The following is a 22910-nucleotide window of genomic DNA, read 5'->3' as shown; positions in this document are numbered from 1 at the left end:
GTAGTATATAGCCAGCCAGCCTCCAATAGTATATAGCCAGCCATCCCCCAGTAGTATATAGCCAGTCACCCCCCAGTAGTATATAGCCAGCCATCCCCCAGTAGTATATAGCCAGCCAGCCCCCAGTAGTATATAGGCAGCCAGCCCCCAGTAGTATATAGGCAGCCAGCCCCCAGTAGTATATAGACAGCCAGCCCCCAGTAGTATATAGGCAGCCAGCCCCCAGTAGTATATAGCCAGCCAGCCCCCTGTAGTATATAGCCAGCCCCCTGTAGTATATAGCCAGCCCCCAGTAGTATATAGCCAGCCAGCCCCCTGTAGTATATAGCCAGCCCCCTGTAGTATATAGCCAGCCAGCCCCCTGTACTATATAGGCAGCCAGCCCCTAGTAGTATATAGGCAGCCAGCCCCCAGTAGTATATAGCCAGCCAGCCCCCTGTAGTATATAGCCAGCCAGCCCCCTGTAGTATATAGCCAGCCAGCCCCCTGTAGCATATAGCCAGCCAGCCCCCTGTAGCATACAGCGAGCCCCCAATAGTATATAGCCAGCCAGCCCCCAGTAGTATATATCCAGCCCACTGTAGCATATAGTCAGCCCCCAGTAGTATATAGCCAGCCTCCAATAGTATATAGCCAGCCAAACCCCAGTAGTATATAGCTAGCCAGCCCCTAGTATATAGCCAGCCAGCCCCCAGTAGTATATAGCCAGCCAGCCCCCAGTAGTATATAGCCAGCCAGCCCCCAGTAGTATATAGCCAGCCAGCCCCCTGCAGTATATATCTAGCCCCTTTTAGTAGCCAGCCAGCCCCTTTCAGTAGCCAGCCCGCAAGTTTTTTGTGCTGAAAAAGGAGAATTATTCTCTCCGTTAATACGGTTTCCATTAGTCCACCATGACGGCCCCAACTGGAGGATGACCCTTGACCTCTGTAGGGACAGGAAACAGAGAGGTTAAATACCCCACCCCGGCATCCGTACTCCAGTGGCTACCAAAGAACTACACAGGCCTTGGATGCAACCCATTTATTGTATGTTACTATTACACACAGAACAAATAGGCAACTTTTCCTAAACTTAGACTTTTCAAAATTTAGGGTGGGAATATATATGGGCCATCATGGTGGACTAATGGAAACCGAATTAACGGTGAGAATAATTCTCCTTTTCCATAGCGTCCCCCATGACGGCCCCAACTGGAGATGTACCAGATAATCAATTAGGGGGGGGGGGCAACAGCTTGTAAGACCTTCCTTCCGAAGGACTGGTCTCTAGCACTCTGAACATCTAGCCTATAGTGTTTGGCAAAAGTTAGGTGAGTAGACCAGGTAGCTGCTCTACATATATCCTCTAGTGAGGCACCCCGTTTCTCAGCCCAAGAGGCTGCCACTCCTCTGGTTGAGTGGGCCTTAATAGTCCCGGAACGTCCAAGTTGTTGGCATCATAAGCTTTTTTGATGATAGTTCGGATCCATATAGCAATGGATGCCTTTGAAGCTTTTTTGCCCTTGTTTCTTCCTTTGAATTGTAGGAGAATGTTGTCATCTTTTCTCCAGGACTTGGTAATATCAAGATAATGTAGAAGGTATCTTCTGACATCCAATATATGCCACTCCAATTCTCTGGCATGTCTTGGGTTCTGACAAAAAGAAGGTAGAATAATCTCTTGGTTACGGTGAAAGGATGAGGCTACCTTGGGTGTGAAGGTTTTATCTAACATTAGCATGACCTTATCCTCATACATCTTAAAGGGGTATTCTCGCCTGGGCATTCACATTCAGTTTGATAAATCTGCCATATATAAACATTTCTTCAATTAGATGTTATTAAAAAAAATGTTCCTGTGTGAAGATAATTTCTCATAAATGTAGTCATTTTGTCCCTTAGAAACGAAAGAGCTTCCACGGATACGGCCACCTCTGATGGAGTGAGTGCACAAAGAAACAAAAAGGTTTTGTATATGAAATGTCCGGGAGTTACTGCAGGTCCCACAGCCGTCCTGTGGTAATGATTGCTGAATCCTGGTGGTCCGGCAGGACTCTATAGCACATGTCCGGCCACCGCTGCCAGAGTGTGACGTGGTCGTATCCGGGGAAGCCATCTTGTTTCTAAGGGACAACATGACCACATTTATGAGAAATTATCTCCACACAGGAACATTTTTTTTAATAACATCCAATTGAAGAAATGTTTATATATGGAAGATTAGTGAAACTGAATGTGAGTGCCCAGACGAGAATACCCCTTTAAGATAGGGCTCTTTAATCGACAAGGTCTGGATTTCTCCCAAACGCCTAGCTGTTGTTATGGCTATAAGAAAGGTGAGTTTTAACGTCAGCTCTCTAATTTTAACCGTCTCTAGGGGTTCAAATGGTATTTTCGTGAGGTGGTTCAGTACTAATGAGAGATCCCAATTTGGGATTTTTTGTTTTATGTGTGGCCTTAGTCTAGCGGTAGCTTTGACAAACCTTTGAATCCACCTGTTTTCTGCTAGTGAGGTGTCGAAGAATGCGCTGAGGGGTGAAATCTGGACATTTAAAGAACTTGTCTTAAGGCCCTTGTCAAATCCTGCACCTGTGAAATGTTAGGGGATAGTTGGTTAGGAGGAGTCCTGCCACAAAAGGATACAAATCTTCCCCATATCCTGGAATAGATTTTATGAGAAACTGGCTTGCGGCTTGCCTTCAGCGTGGAAATTACCTTATTTGATAATCCTTTGGATATCAGCAACATCCTTTCAGGATCCATGCCGAGAGCTGGAGAGCCTGTGGACTTGGATGGTATACTGGACCCTGGAACAGAAGGTCGTTTAGAGGTTCCAGCATGACAGGTTCTTCCAACGCCATCTTCCCTAACCACGGAAACCAGTTCCTCTTTGGCCACCAGGGAACAATGAGAATAATCCTTGCTTGGTCCTCTCTGATCTTCAGAACAACCCGTGCTATGAGAGGTATGGGAGGAAATGCATACATCAGAGGCCCGCTCCAGTACTGACTGAAGGCATCTCTCTGACCAAACGGGGTCTTTGGTTCTAGAGAGAAGAAATGAGGAACCTTCGCATTTTTGCTGGACGCAAAGAGATCGATTGCTGGTTGTCCCCATCTTTGTGTGAGACGTGCGAAGATGTTCTCGTTCAGACACCACTCGTTTTGGTCTATGACCTGACGACTGAGATAGTCTGCTATCAGATTCTTTTCCCCCTTTAGATGGGTGGCTGAGAGGGAGCAGATGTTGATTTCTGCCCAGGCAAATATCTTCCCTGAAAGACTGAGGAGATCGGAGTTCCTGGTACCCCCTTGATGACGAAGATCAGCCACCGTGGTGGTATTGTCCGAGTATATTCTTATATGTTTCCCCTTTAATCTCAGAGTGCTGGCTCTTAAAATCTCTAAAACAGCTCTCAATTCTCGGTAATTTGAGGATCGGGATCTGATTGACTGAGTGGGGAGACCTGCCACGTCTGCTCCCCAGCCTGACTGACTTGCGTCCATCTGGATATTTATCACTGGCCAGGGATGCCATGATACTCCTCTTCCTAGATTTGAAGTGTTCTTCCACCAATTCAAGGATCGCTTGACTACTTCTGGTATCTGTATTTTTTGATTCAGATGTTGAGGATTTTTGTCCCAGGAGGCCAATATCCAACTCTGAAGGGATCTTGTGTGACTCTGACTCCACTGTACGCACTGTATGCATGATGTCATAATTCCAAGGATTCTCATGGCTTCTCTTACTGTGCATTGATTTCTTTCCTGAAATACTATAGTCTGCTGTATCAGATTCGTTGTCTTCTCTGGTGGTAAGAAGGACATTTGCGGAATTGAATCCAATAATGTTCCTAAAAAGACTACTTTTGTACTTGGAGTTAGTTTGGACTTCTCCAAATTTATTATCCAGCCAAACTGCCGCAAGGTTATCATCGTAACATCCCGGTGATGTATTAGTTCTTGTCTTGAACTGGCCACCACTAACAAGTCGTCCAGGTAGGGAATAACTAATATCCCTTTTTTCCTCAGGAATGCTATCACTTCGACCATAAGTTTTGTGAATGTCCTTGGGGCCGAAGATATCCCAAAAGGCAGCGCCTTGTACTGAAAATGGACTTCCTCTCCCCTGGGCGATAGTGCTGCGAACCTGAGGAATTATTGTGAGGTTGAATGTATTGGCACGTGGTAGTACGCATCTCTTAGATCTATCGTACACATGAATGCTCCCGGTTGGATCAGGACAGCTGCTGAGCTCACAGTTTCCATCTTGAATTTCAAGTAGTGTACATATCTGTTCAGGTTCTTCAGATTGCAAATCATCCTGAATGTGCCATTCGGTTTTTTTTATCAAGAAGAGGAGCGAGTAGTGTCCTTCCCTTAGATGTTCCTGAGCCACCGGGATGATTACGTCTAGCTGGATTAATTTTTGTATCTTTGACCATAGTAGGACAGAGGATTTCTGAGGGTTGTTCTGTCAAGACAAACTTTCTGGGAGGAAGAGAGGTTAGCTCTATGCGTTAACCTTCTTGAAGAATACTTAGTATCCAGGGATTCGATGTAATTTGATCCCACTGTGAATGGAATTCCAACAATCTTCCCCCCACTCTGGCGTCATTGTTTTCTGTACGCTGGGGCAGAGTTACTGGCGCTAAGTAAGAAGCCTCTTCCTCTCTCTCCTTTAGGGTAGCTCCACCTGCCCTGCTTGCCTTTCCCTCTGTAGGACTGTTTCTTACCCTTGGAGTCCCGAAAGGGCTTTTTCCTTGGATTATTTCTCGATTCTGGACAGCCTTTCTTCCTGTCTGCCGCTTTTTCTAGAAGCGTGTCTAATTCAGAAACGAATAGATATTCCCCTTCGAATGGAATACCACATAGTTTTGACTTTGACCTGAAATCTCCAGTCCATTGGCGAAGCCAAAGTGATCTCCTGACTGAATTAGATAGTGCACCTTCATTTGCGCTTATTCTTACTCCTTCTGCTGAGGCATCTGCGATGAAGGCTGTAGCCACTCTCAATGTGGGGAAGGTACATAAAGGGGTATTCTCGTCTGGGCACTCACATTCAGTTTCACTAATCTTCCATATATAAACATTTCTTCAATTGGATGTTATTAAAAAAAATGTTCCTGTGTGGAGATAATTTCTCATAAATGTGGTCATGTTGTCCCTTAGAAACGAGATGGCTTCCCCGGATACGACCACGTCACACTCTGGCAGCGGTGGCCGGACATGTGCTATAGAGTCCTGCCGGACCACCAGGATTCAGCAATCATTACCACAGGACGGCTGTGGGACCTGCAGTAACTCCCGGACATTTCATATACAAAACCTTTTTGTTTCTTTGTGCACTCACTCCATCAGAGGTGGCCGTATCCGTGGAAGCTCTTTCGTTTCTAAGGGACAAAATGACTACATTTATGAGAAATTATCTTCACACAGGAACATTTTTTTTAATAACATCTAATTGAAGAAATGTTTATATATGGCAGATTTATCAAACTGAATGTGAATGCCCAGGCGAGAATACCCCTTTAACAGCATCTCCCTCGGAGTGCCATCTCTGACATGATTTTCCAATTCGGTTATCCAGTGAAAGAGGGTACGAGCCGTGGATGTCGTGGCGATATTGGATTTTAAATTTAACATGGCACACTCCCATGTCTTTTTTTAGAAGGCTGTCCGCCTTCCGATCCAAGGGATCCTTTAACTGGATTGCGTCTTCGAATGGTAGAATTCCAAATTTTGGTTTCAGATTCATCAAAAGAAAGACGGTTTTTAAATTCTTTAGATATGGAGATCCTGTTTTCTGTCTCTCTCCATTCTTCCAGTATTAATTCCTTGAGGGTGTTGTTGATTGGAAACACGCGTCTCTTTTTGACTTTAAGAAGTCCAAACAGCTCACCTTGAATAGTCTTGGTCTCTTCTACTTCTTCTATTTTGAGGGTATCCCTCATAGCTCTCAAAAGTGGTTCTAGATCTTCGGTTGCCAGTAGATATCTAGATTCCATCCTACTTGCTGAATTTGAAGGGCCTGGATCCATATCTACAGATTCCTTGGTTCCAGTTCCTTCTGAGTCTGATGCTGAATCCAACATGGATTCTATTATTCTTTGTGGAGGTTCTTGAGGTATTAATGCCGCTATGGATGTTGTAACTGAAGTTTTAACTTCGTCTCTGATAAAGTTACGAATTTCATCTACGAACGAGGCTCTTTCCTCTCTGAGTAAATTATCCCAATTTTTGCAAACTGTTTTTTTGTAATCCGTAGGGAGTTTTTCTAGACACATATTGCACTTTTTTGATGCTGCTTTTTTGTGCTAGACTGATCCTTGTCCTTAGCTCTCCCTTTATCCTTCTCCTTTTCCCTGGGATCCTACCAAGGAGAAGGAGGAGTAATTAGTCCATAATCGGACACCTCGTGTGATGATATGGGGATATGAAGGTGACCCACCACCCTATCCCTAAATGACCCTACTTACAGGGTTCAAGGATAGGAGGTCCGGGCCCGAAGCCTCCATGCCATGTGCCTCCATATTCCCAATCGTGGGACTACTGATATCAGTAAGCCTAAACATTAACAGAAATGCATGATAGTTTCTGACATCAATACAATGTGGTGTATAAGTAAAAGAGTACCTTGAAGTATCTTGAACAAGGGATACACTGCACAAGTTTCTAAAGAAAACATACACATGGATATAGACCTACATCGTATATGGTACAATTGAACCAAACATACAGCATATGACCGACCTTGATGGCTGGGAAATGCCTAGAATAGAGACCGATCTCAGAAGCACCTGGGTCAGGGCTGACATGCGATCATTAGACCTCAGATCAACGTGCATACCTCGCTTTTTGAATCTTACCGCTCCACACTCCTGCTTCCGGGTCGCGCCATCGTGACGTCACATTTCCGGCGGACGTCATCACCAGAGTCGGACGGCAGCCGGCCCACGTGACCTCCGCGATGGACGCACTCCGGGTGTCTTTAGCTTCGCGGAGCTGCGGGCAGAGCCGGAGGAATGCAGTCTCTCTTGCGGCAGAGGAAAGGACCGGAGTCCGATCGAGGCCGAGACTGCCTGGGGTAAGGGGACAAGTCCCTGCGCCTCTACGATTCCCCCTCACCATCCCAACTACTGGGGATGAGGAGAGACTTCTCTCTACTCCATGCCATGTGTAGGGACAGGAAGCCACTGGAGTACGGATGCCGGGGTGGGGTATTTAACCTCTCTGCTTCCTGTCCCTACAGAGGTCAAGGGTCATCCTCCAGTTGGGGCCGTCATGGGGGACGCTATGGAAAACTTGCTTTATACACAAGTATATATGGTATGCACGTTTATGTTTTTTAAATGCTGGGCAAACTGGGGGCTGGCTACTCAAGGGAGCTGGCTGGCTTCTAAAGGGGACTGGCTGGCTACTACAGGAGGGTGGCTGTATACTAAAGGGGGCTAGCTGTATACTACTGAGGGCTTGCTTGCTATATACTGAGAGGCTGTGAAAAATGCATCTCCCACCCTCGGCTCATACTCGAGTCAATAGGTTTTCCCAGTTTTTGGTGGTAAAATTAGGGGCCTTGGCTTATACTAGGGTCGGCTTATACTCAAGTATATACGGTAATTGGGTAAACTTGGTCTCTGAATAAACATACTGCAATAAATTGTAGAAATATTTGCAGTGAGAAAAGGAAATATCTTGGAATTAATGGAGCCTAACAACCAGCATCCCAGTATTGTGAAATATCTGAACGCTGGTAGGCTACAAGTGATTGTCAGGCTTCTCATAGCACATTACAGATATAAAGAATTAGTATTTGACATTATGAAATATTAACCCCTTAAGAACCAACCCCTTAACTCCCCGTCTTTAACATTTTTCTTTATTTTTATGTGTGCAGAGCTAGTGGCAGCATTAAAAGGGGTTGTCCACTTTCAGCAAATATTTGATATGGTTTGTTATATTAGTTATATTATTTTCCATTGTACTTTTTGTATCAATGCCTCGTGGTTTTTTAGATCTCTCCTTGCTGTCCTGCTATAGAAAGCATCCATTGTTAGTATCACAGAGAGTAATCAGGGTTGTGTTATATAACGAGTTGTGCACCTGCGAGACCATGGACAGATTTCTATCCACTGGAAGTAAACATAAAAGCTTCTATAGAAGGACAGTAAGCAGAGATCTAGGAATTGATACAGAAAGTATATTGGAAAGTTGTATAACCTTTCCTGACACAACCCATATCAATTGTTGGTTGCAAGTGGACAACCCCTTTAAGTATTTTATGCTGAGTACTGGGAAACTCTGGATGACTTTATCTATCTTTAACATCTCACTCTTCCAATGCTGTATCAAAAGGGCTCATAAGCTGAGCCTTCTTAATACACAGCTGATGTCTGGTGCAGACACCTACTGGTGCCAGTTAACCAGCTAGATGCTGCAGTTTGCCATTTTGGTTTTCTGAATGGCGTAGTATTGAAGTGATCTTACCCCCTAGGGTTCAAGTACCCTAGGGGGCCTGAAAAATAGGGAAACATTTTTTTTAATGTTTTAAAAAATATGGAAAAAAATGCTAAAATTCAAAATCACCCCCTTTCCCAAGAATATAAAATAAAGAAACAAAAAAAACCCATGAAAAATGTCCCAAAATGCCCAACCAAAATATCAAAACTATTATTCCTTACCATGAACGCCCTTACAGGTAAAAAAATGTCCAAATTGCCACTCGTAAAAATTTTAGTAAAAAGTGATGAAAAGATCACACAGATCTCAAAATGCCATCAACAAAAACATCATCTTATCCCTCAAAAAAAAGATACCTTACACAGCTCTGTACACCAAAGTATAAAAAAGTATTTTTTTCTTTTGCAAATTTTTTTTTTTTTACGATTTTTTAATGGTATTGACACACAACTAAACTATAAAAAATGTGTTAACTTTATGATCAAACTTACCTAAGGAATAAAGCGGATGTGCCATCTGGACAACAAAGTGAAAGCTGTAAGAACCAGTTAGAAAATGGCTAGAAATGGAAAATGTGGTTTTCATCAATTACACCATATTTAGAATTTTTTCCAGCTTCCCAGTACTCTGGTAATATTTAGTGTTGCCACTAGGAAGTACAATTTGTTCCACAGATAACAAGCTCTCATATGGCTTTGTAAATGTAAAAGTAAAAAAGACGGAGTGAAAAACGGAAACACAAAAACAGAAAAAGCTGTGGGGCTCAGGGTATCGCAGGTCAATCCTATGACCCTCTTCAAAAAACTGATTGGAAAGAGTCAGAGTCTCACCAGTCTGAAAGACTCTGAAAGAGCAAATATAGACACATGCATATGAAATATCTCACTTACTCTTCTTTCCTTTTTAATTTTTCTCTTGCTTTTTCAGCATTAGCCAGAAGAAACCATTGTAGAGATGGAGGGTCGCACACAGCAGGTATGATGAAATGCCCCATCTCATGTAAACGGGGCACAAAACTATCACTGTGTTTAAGAAAAATAAAGAAAGTTTGGTTCGGTAACTTTTTCACATTTTTTTACTTTGCTAAAGCTTTAACCTCTTATCACCGATGCTTGTTTTCAGCTCAATGACCAGACTCGTTTTTTTTTTTAATCTGACATGTCTCACAATAATTGGTTATAACTTAGGAACGCTTTAACATATCTAGGGGATTTTGAAATTGTTTTCTCGAGACACATTGTACTTCATGATAATGGTAAAATTTAAGTTATAAGTTTTGCGTTTCATTCTGGTAAAAAATGAAAATTTGGCAAAATTTCAGAAAAAAATCTTCATTTTCAAAGTTTTCAAGCATGCTTGACAAAGATTCATGGTGAATTGAAACGTTGCTACTTTTTTTATGCCCATGTGAATAAAGGCGTACAGCCTTCTTTAAACTGCATTGGATGCTGTGACCTTTCCTTAGAATGATATTTTATCCATCCTCTCTTTTTTCTAGGATGTTATGAGGCTTAGAACTTTAGGTGCAATTTTTCAAATTTTCATGAAAATCGTCAAAACTCAGCTTCCAAGTGACTTTGAAAGGCCTAAATCATAGTAAATCCCCATAAATTATTCCACTATAGAAACTTCACCCCTCAACGTATATAAAACAACTTCTATTCTATTAACCCTTTAAGTTTTTCACATGGGTTAAAACAAAATGGAAATGTGATTTAAAAACTTTTGACTTTTTTTGGAAAATACATTCATTTAGGCCAAAAATGATACTTTTATGACTAAAATGATGAAATGCTCTGCAAAGTTTGATGCCTAATTTTTCCCAGAGTGTAGTGATTCTTATAATTTGTGAGGTGAGATACAATGTATAGATAATTAATTTTTTTTTTGGGGGGGGGGGGGGGTCTATAGCTTATTCATGAGATTTTATTAAATATTTCAAGGGGATACAAACAAAATTATCCATTTTTATTTTGGATCTTTAGCACTTTTTTTCCCCCCGCTCACCGTAACCTAAAAATAATATTTTATCTTTATTCTCTGGTTCACTACGACTGCGGTGATACCTCATTTATGTAGTTTTTCTTATCTTTGTTCAATTTTACTGAGTAAAACCAATATTAGAGAAAATCGCATCGCCCAAAGACAGGAAGTGAAATTTCCACTATGTTGGTGTTTTTGCATCAGTGTAGAGAACTAGTTTGGCTAGGTGGGAGCTGTGACGGAGGTTAGGGAAGTAACTAAACTTTAGGAGCATCTGCCATTAAAGGCCACTTTTGTAGATGTATAAAGTTCCATAACTTACTTTTCCAAAATCATCTGCAGTCCACGTAAACTGCGTGGGTGAACAGGCACTCTCCTATTTAGTAGCTTTTTGCAGAATGCATCAAGGACAGAGTACTGCTCCTCCATGGTCAGTAAAGGCTGCAGGTCCTCAATGTGAACTACTTCTATGCCTCCAAGGAGATGACCAATGCGATCCTGTAGCTGCAATAACTTTCTTTGAAGTATGTAGTAATTGGGTAACCTTTCGAAAAGCTTTAAAGAAATGTTATTTGAAAATGTAATACAATGCAATGTAATTTACAATTTTAAAGGAAATCTACCACTTGCAGTATAGTACACAAAACACACTTACATGCTTGTGTGTGTGTGTGTGTGTCCTGAAACAGGATCTGTTCTTCCTTTATCTTTAAATGACCTTGTTTTAGAGAAAATTGTCTTTTAAAATTATGCAAATTAGCCTCAAGGGCTCGCGCCTACATGATAGGGCTCCGTCATCCTATAATTATACACATTACTGCCTCCTCCCTCCCAAGACAGCGCGTTAGTGATGTCATAATTAGCAGAAGACTGAGCCAGAAGGGGCCCCTGCGATGTAGACAGGAGCCCCTGAGGCTCATTTGCATACTTTTAAAAGACAATTTCCTCCAAATTGAGGCCATTAAAAGATAAAGAAAGAATGGATCCTGTTTCAGGGGACACACACCAGTGTGTAAGTGCGCTTGGTGTACAATACTGCATGTGGTAGATTTCCTTTAACCCCTTATCACCGACACTAGTTTTCAGCTCAATGACCAGACTCGATTTTTCAAATCTGACATGTCTCACGATAATTGGTTATAACTTCGGAACGCTTTAACATATCCTGGTGATTTTGAGAATGTTTTCTCGTGACACATTGTACTTCATGTTAGTTATAAAATTTAAGTGATAAGTTTTGCGTTTCGTTCTGAAAAAAAGTGAAAATTTGGCAAAAGTTTGTAAAAATTCTTCATTTTCCAAGTTTGAAATGTTCTGGTTTCCAGACAGGAAGTAAAACTACCCAAAAAGTTTGATAATTAACATTTACAGAATATCTGCTTTATGTTGGGATGATATTTTATGCTTCCGGTCATTTTTCTAGGATGTTATGAGGTGCAGAACTTTAGGTGCGATTTTTCTTATTTTCATGAAAATTGCCATAACTCACATTTTGAGGGACAACTCGGCTTCCAAGTGACTTTGAGAGGCCTAAATAATAGTAAAACCTCATAAATTACCCCACTATAGAAACTTCACCCCTCAACGTATGTAAAACAACTTCTATTAAGTCCATTAACCCTTTAAGTGTTTCACATGGGTTAAAAAATATGGACCTGCGATTTAGAAACTATGGAATTTTTTTGGAAATACATTCATTTAGGCCAAAACTGACATTTTCAGAATAAATTAAATGATGAAACGCACTGCAACGCTTGATGCCCAATTCCTCCCGAGTGTACTGATACCACATATGTGGTGGTAAACTGCTGTATGGGTGCACGGCCGAGCATAGAATGAATGGAGGCGCCGTCCACAGCAGATTTGTATTGTCACATTGTACGACCTATAAATTTTTATTTTTTTTGGTAATGCGATCATATGAGGGCTTATTTTTTATGGGATGAGATACAATGTATAAATAATTTATTTTGGGAGTCTAAAGCTTATTCATGAGATTTTATTAACTATTTCAAGGGGGACACAAACAAAATCATCAATTTTTATTTTGGATTGTGAGCATTTCTCCCCCCCCCCCCCGCTCACCGTAACGTAAAAATAATATTTTATCTTTATTCTCTGGTTCACTACGATTGCGGTGATACCTCATTTATATAGTTTTTCTTATTTTGCTCAATTTTCCTGAGCAAAACCAATATTGGAGAAAATCGCATTGTTTTTACTATTGACAACTTTTCAGGGCCATAACTTCTGTATTTTTCTGTTGTCAGATCTGGTTGAGGGCTTATTTTTTGCGAAAACAGTTGTTCTTTTCAGTCGTATCATATTAGGTACCGTAACTTTTTTTGATCACTTTTTAGAACATTTTTTGTGATGGTGTTTGATGAAAAATTGTATATTATGGGAAGTTTTTCGAGTTTTTTTTTTACGTAGTTCACCGAGCGGGTTCAATATTGATTTAGATATATTGTACAGATTAATACGGACGCGGTGATACCTCACTTATATAGTTTTTCTTATTTTGCTCAATTTTCCTGAGCAAAACCAATATTGGAGAAAATCGCATTGTTTTTACTATTGACAACTTTTCAGGGCCATAACTTCTGTATTTTTCTGTTGTCAGATCTGGTTGAGGGCTTATTTTTTGCGAAAACAGTTGTTCTTTTCAGTCGTATCATATTAGGTACCGTAACTTTTTTTTGATCACTTTTTAGAACATTTTTTGTGATGGTGTTTGATGAAAAATTGTATATTATGGGAAGTTTTTCGAGTTTTTTTTTTACGTAGTTCACCGAGCGGGTTCAATATTGATTTAGATTTATTGTACAGATTAATACGGACGCGGTGATACCAAATATGTACGTGTTTTGTGTTTTATATACTTTATTTGCATTTTATGTGTTACTGGGGAGATTATGGGACTTTTATTTTATTTATTTATTTAATTATATTATAAAAAGATGAAATTTTTTTTTTTTTACTTTTTTACATTTTTTACTTTTTGGCTTGAATAAGCGATCATCCGATCGCTTATTCAAGCCTTTACACTGCAATACACTCGTATTGCAGTGTATAGTGAAAGTAACTGAGCATGCTGCGCATGCTCAGTTACTTACAGCCGGGTCCTGCCAGGAAGGCAGGACCCGGTGAGAAGAGGAGCCGACAGCCCCGGGTCACTCGTCGGAACCCGGGGCAGCGGCAGGAGGGATCGGATCCCCCGGTAAGCACACCGGGGGGGTCCGATCCACGGGGGACACACTTGCACGCCGCGGTCATGCTTGACCGCGGCGTGCAAGGGGTTAAACACCCGGGATCGGAGTTTTTCCGATCCCGGGTGTTAGTGCCGGGTCTGGGCTGTGATATCACAGCCCGACACCGGCACCAGCGAGACCCGGTGTCCCGAAAACTTCTTCTGATGCGCCGCCGTAGAAAGGCGTCGCATCAGAAGAAGTACCCTTAATGACCGCCGTAAAAACCCGATAGGGCGGTCATTAAGGGGTTAACTTCAATACAAGAAATACATAGCTCATTGAATAGTAATAATGCTGCATTCTATGTCTTTCCAAAACTCAAGAGCAACCCATAACAAACTACAACAGAAATGCTTACAAATGAAACAAATCTTCTGTCTGAGGAATCCATCAATGCCTCCCCATTACCGCTGGTAATTCTCCTGCTGGAATAACTGATTTTACATCTTATTTTGAGTAAACCTAAAATAATCTCCAATGATTATAGTATACATGTAGTTTCCTATTTAATGTTACCATTAGCTAGAGATCACAAGGTGTGACGGTATACATTTTATTTATCGACCGTGAAGAGGGGTGTAAATCCTACCAAACTCATAATTGTGAGCATCTTATGCCCATAGGAGATACACAGGAAAATATTCCCTATGTTATGTTCTTTTTGTGAGTCCTCCACTGAAATAAAATCGTAGCGGCTTATAATAAAGAGAAACACATCATTCCTCAATATCCCAGCACAGTCGGAACTTGATTTCTAAAGTCTCCTGTATGCCATAAAACTAAGCTCTGGCCCCTGATCTGCTTATAAATCAAGCTCTAAAACATTTCAGCAGCACATGATAAGCATCCGTTCTCCACTTGTGAGTCTGCTTTTCTCTAGAGCTATTTGGAGTAGTTTTCCTTTCATCCTGCATAAGAAGGTAGAGTCATTAAATTGATTATTCAGGGAATATGTCAGAACACACAGAGGTGGATAAGGTAGTCAGGCATTGGCAATGCTTAGATCACGGTTGTTATATGCACAGAAATATAAGGAGTCTACCGCGTTTCTGATCAAAAGGTTCAAGCAAAGCAATTATTACCCTAGATCTTTGTAATATGGAAATGTTGTGTCAGAACCCATGAAATATTTCTTACCCACTTCAACATAATATACTTAAAATGCACCTGTTCTGACAAGTCTGGTTTAGCAGATACATATATTTTCTATAAAGTAAAGATGCTGCAATATCTTCTTGTCACTCTATTCAGGCATTCCCCTACTTAAGAACACCCGACTTATAGACGCCTCCTAGTTACAAACGGACCTCTGGATGTTGGTAATTTATTGTACTTTAAGCCTTAGGCTACAATAAACAGTCATAATAGTTATCACAGATGTCTGTAATGTGTGTGTAATAAGCTTTATTGTTAATCCTGGTTCTGATGACAACCAAACATTTTTAAAATCCAATTGTCACAGAGACCAAAAAAATTTGGTCTGGGTTTACAATGATAAAATATACAGTTCCAACTTACATACAAATTCAACTTAAGAATAAACCTATGTTGTAGGTAACCCGGGGACTGCCTGTACTGTAAGCTAGGTTTCCAAATCTCAATTGGTGACAGGTCTGATACAGCCATCTCCAACTGGACTTTTTTCTTCTGTTGTCATCAAAATGGCATGTCTCAATCTAGCCGGAAACTGACCATCCTTACACAAGTGGAGCAATTTTATGATAAGCCATCAATGTGTTATCAGGCTGATTAATCCCAGGATCCCCAAATGATCAGAAAAACAAAAAGGACCGATTTGGCAAGCACTGTGCAGCACTGCGTAATCTGTAGGCGCTATATAAATAATTATAAAGTACAGCTGCCTGTACAGACATGTTGGGGTTCCTTCATAAATACTGATCAGTGGGGTTTCTAGGGGTTGACCCTCCAGCAATAACACTTGTTTGCCGATCTCATTAGTGTCCTAGACTTCCGTAAAAGTACAGGAAATATATTACTTTAAATGCATCATGTACAGTAGATAGGCAGAAGCACAACATATACTATTTGACTGACAAATAAGAAAGCAGGTACTATGGTAGGGTTTAGGTTGCATAGAGAGGGCCATTTGGAGGCGGTGGGAGGGGTGAGCACTCTTCACCACTCCTCCCTCAATAGGCAGAGGAGCGGAGCCCGACTCGGTGACAGTGTGGTGACACATAATGTGCTCACCACATCGTCACTGGTATCCATAGAAGTCTATGGGGGTTGTTATCTGGTCGCAAGTAGTACAACCAGTTCACGGCTCCCATAACATCCGTCTCAATGTACCCTTCGTGTGTATCTGATCACATGAATACACAGCAGCCTCCGTGGAGGATGGGGAGAAGCAGAATTCCATGGCGGATGAGTAGAAGTCTATAGAGGCATGCCGTGATTTCATGTGATCATATACATGGGATAGACGTAGCAAATGTAACAGGACCTTAGATGATGTTATCCTGGACACATGACTTTAAGTGCCCAATGATGTAACAGTGCTCTCTCTCTCTCTCTTTCACCATGTTCCACAGCAAAATATCACAGCACTTACACCTGTCAAGAGCAAGGAGGCAGGGAAATGCAAGTACATTTTAATATGCAGAACTCAATTAGTGTGAATGACTCAACATCAGGAGAGTTGCATATAAGGGTGATGCCACACGTCACGTTTTTTGACCATTTTAAAGAATGCGTTTTCAGTCCGTTTAAAATGTTTACCATGCATTTGGCTGCTTTGAACTTGTCTATCTTCATTTCTAGAAGCATAGGCAGCTGTGAAAAAGATTAAAACCAGCCAAACACATGGTAAACATTCAAAAACCAATGAGTTTTCAAATGGACTGAAAACACATGTTTCAAAACGGTCCAAAAACGTGATGTGTGGTGTCACCCTAAGTCTACAAACTTACTTTTGTAGCAGGAACTATTTAGGGATGAGGACAATACTTTTTAAACACAGCTTTAAATGAAGTCTTTATTTTGGGTGGGTTAAAGTGCATGACAGGTTCTCACTTATGATGAAGTTAATCATGAACACTTGCGTGATACAGATAAAATCTGATCTGACGAACATGTTTCACTTGATCATAAAATTTCATGTTGCCACTCTTGTAGGAAGCAACTGTACATCACAAAAAAGACCAACATGAATTTTACCTTGGTCCAGTGGTGATGAACATCCATTGTCCCTAACATGACATGTCCAGCTGCACTCACGCCTGTCCGGTCTGTAAAGATGATTGTGTGTCCTAAGAGAAATTTACAATAAGCAGTAACAACATAAAGTAAATGTAAGCACAGTACAGAGAAATAAATGAATATATAGAGCATCTCCAACTCCACAATGCAGGATTGGTGCCATGTTGTATTGTTGGGCATATCTTTCTTTCAAATCAACTACTTAATCACCTTAAACAGGTGTCCAAGTTAAGTCCTAGCTATACAGTACTGCAGCCAGGTGAGAAAAAACTGGAACATATACAGAATATACTTGTGTATAAGCCGAGTTTTTCAGCACAAAAAACATGCTGAAAAACCTCACCTCCGGCGGCCCCGATGCTCAGCACGGCCCCCGATATCGGCGTGGCTCCTCTTCTGTCTTCCCCATGACTCCTCTTCTTTTTCGGTCTTCTGTAACAGCCGGCATAGACGCGGCCATGTTATCTGCCGGCTGGGGCATACTATCACTTCAGCAGCGGCCACATCATAGTATGCACCTGCTGTTACAGAAGACCGAAGAAAGAAAAGGAGCAGCGGGGGAAGATAGAGGAGCCACGCGGAGAATCGGGGCCATCGGAGGGTGAGTATATAAGTTTATTTTTTTGCTGGCTGGCTGTATACTAGGGGGGCCACCCTCGGCTTATACTCGAGTCAATAGGTTTTCCCAGTTTTTGGTGGTAAAATTTGGGGCCTCAGCTTATACTCGAGATGGCTATACCGTATATACGGTGCTCCAGAAAAAGCCTCATTTGTGTTACCCAAGTCTTATTTGTTAGATGGCCGAGGGGGTCTCAAGAAATGAAAGCCAGTGGGGGAAGATAGAGGAGCCACGCGGAGAATCGGGGCCATCGGAGGGTGAGTATATAAGTTTTTTTTTTTTTTGCTGGGCGGGCTGGCTGCATACTACAGGGGGCGGGCTGGCTGCATACTACAGGGGGCGGGCTGGCTGCATACTACAGGGGGCGGGCTGGCTGCATACTACAGGGGGCGGGCTGGCTGTACACTACAGGGGGCGGGCTGGCTGTACACTACAGGGGGCAGGCAGGCTGGCTGGCTGTATACTAGGGGGGCCACCCTCGGTTTATACTCGAGTCAATAGGTTTTCCCAGTTTTTGGTGGTTAAATTTGGGGCCTCAGCTTATACTCGAGTTGGCTATACCGTATATACGGTGCTCCAGAAAAAGCCTCATTTGTGTTACCCAAGTCTTATTTGTTAGATGGCCGAGGGGGTCTCAAGAAATGAAAGTCATATTTTAATGAAAAGTCATAAATGTCTGAATAGCTATCTAAGAACTATAATATACAGAATTTTCATACACTCTAAAAGGAGGATTAATGATTTGTCCTTCAATAAAATAGGAAGACATGATCATGAAAAGCCAGATTGGTGATGGTATATACCTTTTGCATTCTTCAGAGACTCACAATTGTGCTTGATTAGACGTCCCAAACTGTGAAGCTGGCCACACCGATGAGCAATGCCCCAGCTTCTCTGCCATCTAGTTAATGAGAGAAATGGGATAACACAGGTAGTATAACGATCTTATATTGGATATACCGAAATTGGACTGTGCTCCATTGATGACAGTGATGTCAGAAATGTTGGTGTTCAAAGCCAACCTCTTTTCAAACAATCGATCAGTGAGGGTGACAGCAAACAATCACCAACGATCACCATCATTATCATCTAGGAAAGGTGATGAACGAAAATAAAATATTCTGGGCATCCCTTCTAAATAGGCTGAATATGCAGGAATAACAAAAGGTTATATCCCAATTCTGATTCTTATTAGCTCAGATACTGCTGGGGTCCCTGTTGCAATCTACTTCTTTGTGGTACACAAAAATAATAAAAAAACAAAAACAAAAAAACACTAGTTCAGTCAAATCATTGACTGAGATAGGTTTCTTCTCAGGCCACTGATTGGCTAAGCAGTCATCACAAAGCATTTACTTTGTGTCAGGAGACATTAGGAAGTCAATCCCTGTAGACACCTAGCCAGTGAATCAGAGCAAAGGTGACTGACCCTTTAATATATCAAAAGCTCTATGAAGCATAAGTCTATTTTTAATGTTCTGTATTAATCATGTCAGATACACATGGACTTGATGCTCACTGGAATGCAGGGCCAATGTTTAAACTGTGTGTGTAGATACAGCCTTCATCACTCAAAACAACGCTGCAAATTTCACATCAACAATTCTGGAATACTCCCATATGAATATTTTTTTCCAACATTTCCTTTTAAAATGCTAAATTTTAAGCTCATACCCTTGATGCAAAAACTATATCACAAACCATTAATTGCTGTGTTTTTAAGTGACAGAAATCCCTTTGAGCCTCCATAGATACCACGTTCTGACAAAATAGTACTGAAGTCTACAACTTCAATAAGGGTGCATTCAGAAGCAGGCAGCATGCCAGATAACAGTATAAAACATAACTTACCGAACATTAGAAAGTTGAAGCTCATTTGACAGCTCTGTTTTCAGACGTTCTAGTTCTTCCCTTAGAGGAATACTATTGCTCATCTTCTTCTGTGCCATATGTTGGTTACTCTGTATCCAAGAACTGATAAAAAAAAATTATTTTCAGTGGGATATATACATATATTAACAATATAAAACAGTTTTCTGCCATTCTCTGTGGCCTATTTTGGGTGTAGCAAGTCAGAAAGCACAAGATAGGGAAAAATAAGCACATTGGTGAGAGAACTACTGGGAACCTTACCGTTCATGAGAACGGCCTCCCATAAAGAGGGAGCCTCCTCCCTTTGTAAACCTCCTTAAAGCAGTTGTCAGAATTGACGGCTATATCTAATAGCAATGATTTTGCTTCCTGAAGAATGAGTTAAAGGAAACCTACCACTTGAAGTGGCAGGTTTCCGATGGCAATACCGGGCACCAGCTCAGGCTGAGCTGGTGCCGGAGCTTATTTTAGTTAGTGTTTTAAACTGCGGTATCGCGGTTTAAAACACTTTTTAAACTTTATAGCCGGCGCAGGGAGGTACGCGCTCGGCGCTTACCGTGCGCGCGGCTACATAGGAAGTGAATGAGAGCCGCGAGCATGGTAAGCGCCGAGCGCGTACCTGCCTGCGCCGGCTATACAGTTTAAAAAGTGTTTTAAACCGCGATACCGGATACCGGATCACCCTGAGCTGGTGCCCGGTATTGCCATCGGAAACTTGCCTCTTCAAGTGGTAGGTTTCCTTTAAAGATTTATCTGGTTGCCAGTGAAAAAAGCAGGTCCTGGGAATATAATGTTCACTTCAGCTGCTCTCCATCTGTGCCCAGATGTTATTGTAACATATAATATTGCATTGTGTAAAAAGCTCTTTTTGAGAAAATAAAAGTAGACTACTGACTTGAAGGCAACTTACATAATTGTTATTTCTGTTTTCTGTGCTTGCTCCAGCTCCTCCTCAGGGTCCTTATAGCCAGTAAAGGAGTAAAAGGTCTTGTCCCACTTTATTGGCCTGTTGTATGAAGATGTGGCTGTCTTTGTAGACCCGATATTATCTGATAAGCTTTGCACATGGTCAGTGGACAGGCTGCAGGAATTCAGAATGCCCAGGACTGTACTCCGAAGATCCTTGGAGTCTAAAGTAAAGCTTACTGTTCGAAAGCCTGGGAATGTTATGTAAAAATATTACGTAAGGGGATATTGTATAAGGTTCTATGCCACCTGTATAGGCAGTATTACTACTCAAAAATAGATCTCCTCTCTCCCTTAGTCCTGGCCATGAGCAGCTGCTGTGACGTGTCTGTGCACAGTGGCCAGGAGCCAGCGACAGGATCGGTCTGTAACACTGACAGCCCAATCCTGTCCTGTGACAGGGGACCAATACAATCCTATGGGATGTTACCCATTATATGTGATCTGTATAAATGAACAGCAGAGGACACATGAAAATTCTAAAAATGAAAGCGTTAGCCATAGTTAGCCTGCCCCACCCCTGGATTACAAGACCAGCTCAGACACAGGCAAGAAGCAGTGTGCAGAGTTTACTCTACAAACTACAGATAAGATAAGGTGTTTATCCTAGAGGAGATGGAGGCATAGCAGGGCTGACTGTGTGTGTTATAGGTGAGATAGCAGAGCTAGAGTCATGTGTCATAGAGGCACATGTATCATAATTTTTTAAGTTTCATGAAGTTGGCCTACTTAATCATTGCAATGTATCTTAAGTGTTTCCTCTTTGTGATACATGTGATAAGTTGCTGTTTAGTCTCACCTTTGCGGCTTTTTGTGGTGTGCGACTTTTTAGTCCTAAATAGTAGCTCCCAAAAGTATGTCTGGGTCTAGCATGCTCTGTTTTGGGACTTATTAGGTGCAAGAATGGTACAATTTCAGAGCCCAAAAGTCTCACAAGTTTAACAAACATCAGGGCTACAAAGATAAATACAGCACACTGTACTAAATCCTTGAGGCAGCTAACTACGGTACGCTGCTTGATTCTGCACCTAAAGAGTCTCAAACTCCGAAAAGTCTCATAAAAAGTTGCACAAAAAAAGAAAGAAATAGGAGTGATACATGTCCCCCATTGTGTATTATATCCATCTCATGACTCTGATCTGTCTCATCTCTCTTTTTCTCAGTGTCAGATAATAGTAGATTGTTCAGAAGATAAATGAAAGTGTAGAGAAAGCCTGTAACCCAATAATCTAAGCACATTGCCAGCACACAACATCTCACAGCACAGAGGAATCATAAAATGTCTGCTCAGTCCCCATCCACTCTCTGGAATTTTAGACTGCGTTCACATGATGCCTTGCAGCGCTTTTGGTGCATTCCAAAGGCTTGAAATGTGATCACATGCTAAGGTTACATTGCGTTTCAGCAAATGCAGTGGAAACGCAATGCAACCTCAGCATGTGATCAAGGCTGAAGCCTATCTATTGTATTCTGCTGCATCCGGTGATACTGACATATCATAAATGGCTAAACAGAATGCTACATGTTCTCTATATACACTCCATCACATATGACAATGGATCTACCTGGTTCCTTTATTGATTCTTGTTCGTTCTCAAAGTTCTGTATGGTTTCTCGAACATAAAACGTAAGACGGGCAGGTTTGTGTGATCTAAGTCCCGGTTTTTGGAGATTCTCCAGATAACCATTTAACCTCTTTAGCGAGTTTTCATTTACCTCCTAAAAAGAAGAAATTATTTATCATTTATGTTGCGTAGGCTATCTACTTCTTTGCTGTAGTTCTGCCATCAGTGTGAACAAAGTAGAAGAAAAAGTAGAAGAAGCAGGACATATGTATAAAACCCAGATAGCATACCCAACAAAAATGAGGGTGCAGTCACAAGTGTCTAATTCATGCATTTCAAAACGCATTCCACAAGTTAATTAGGCAAATCTCTCTTCAGCTGATGCAATGCGTCTTTAAACGCATGCATTAGATGCGACATGTGACTGCAATTAGCTTTGTGTCATTTGCTGCTATTCCGCCATCATTGTAAACAAACACCACAGAGGCTCGGACTTGTGATTCCCTAGATCAGGGGTCAGGAACCTTTTTGGCTGAGAGAGCCATGAAGGCCACATATTTAAAAATGTTATTCTGTAAGAGCCGTACAATATGCACATGCCCCCCAGTAGATAGGTAGTCTCCGTGTCACAGGTGCCCCTGCGATCTAAGTCTTGGATCACAGGCAGACCCGTGCCCCTCTCCATGTTCCTGCTCCTGTCCCGCCTGGCCAGCGGGCACACCTGCACTTGCAGATTCAAAGGGTCAGCACACCGCTGATTGGCGCTACCCACTACCTGGGTTCCTATAAAGGCTGGCGGATCCCTGCATTCCCCGCCGGATCTTAGTTCTTCATGCCTATGAGGAAGTTTTCCACAGTGTTTCCTTCCCAAGTGTTGACCTCCCATTGTGACCCCTGACCTGTTCCTGATTCTGCTCCTTCGCTGCCAGCCCTGATCTCTTGCTCCGCCCCCGACTTTGCATCATTTCCGCCTTACTTGACAGTCTGCCTGTTCCTGA

At 41.8% G+C, this 22910-nt stretch overlaps 1 protein-coding gene across 6 annotated transcripts in view; it reads right to left on the bottom strand.

Annotated features, from left to right (window-relative positions):
- The window catches only part of TCAIM (T cell activation inhibitor, mitochondrial), a 41442-nt gene that overhangs the window by 2098 nt on the left and 16434 nt on the right, over nucleotides 1-22910 (bottom strand). For all 6 annotated transcript variants that reach the window (XM_072153549.1, XM_072153547.1, XM_072153546.1 and 3 more), the window contains 7 exons: nucleotides 21913-22066; nucleotides 20292-20538; nucleotides 19361-19483; nucleotides 18313-18410; nucleotides 16849-16940; nucleotides 10743-10975; nucleotides 9328-9459 (listed from right to left, as the gene is read on the bottom strand). In XM_072153549.1, coding sequence (XP_072009650.1) covers nucleotides 9328-9459; nucleotides 10743-10975; nucleotides 16849-16940; nucleotides 18313-18410; nucleotides 19361-19483; nucleotides 20292-20538; nucleotides 21913-22066 — 1079 coding nt within the window. The remainder of the gene's footprint in view (nucleotides 1-9327; nucleotides 9460-10742; nucleotides 10976-16848; nucleotides 16941-18312; nucleotides 18411-19360; nucleotides 19484-20291; nucleotides 20539-21912; nucleotides 22067-22910) is intronic.

Source organism: Engystomops pustulosus, chromosome 5 (assembly GCF_040894005.1).
Source record: "Engystomops pustulosus chromosome 5, aEngPut4.maternal, whole genome shotgun sequence".
NCBI classification, from domain to species: Eukaryota; Metazoa; Chordata; class Amphibia; order Anura; family Leptodactylidae; genus Engystomops; species Engystomops pustulosus.
The sequence above is the reverse complement of the archived record's forward strand: the minus strand, read 5'-3'. Positions and strand labels throughout refer to the sequence as shown.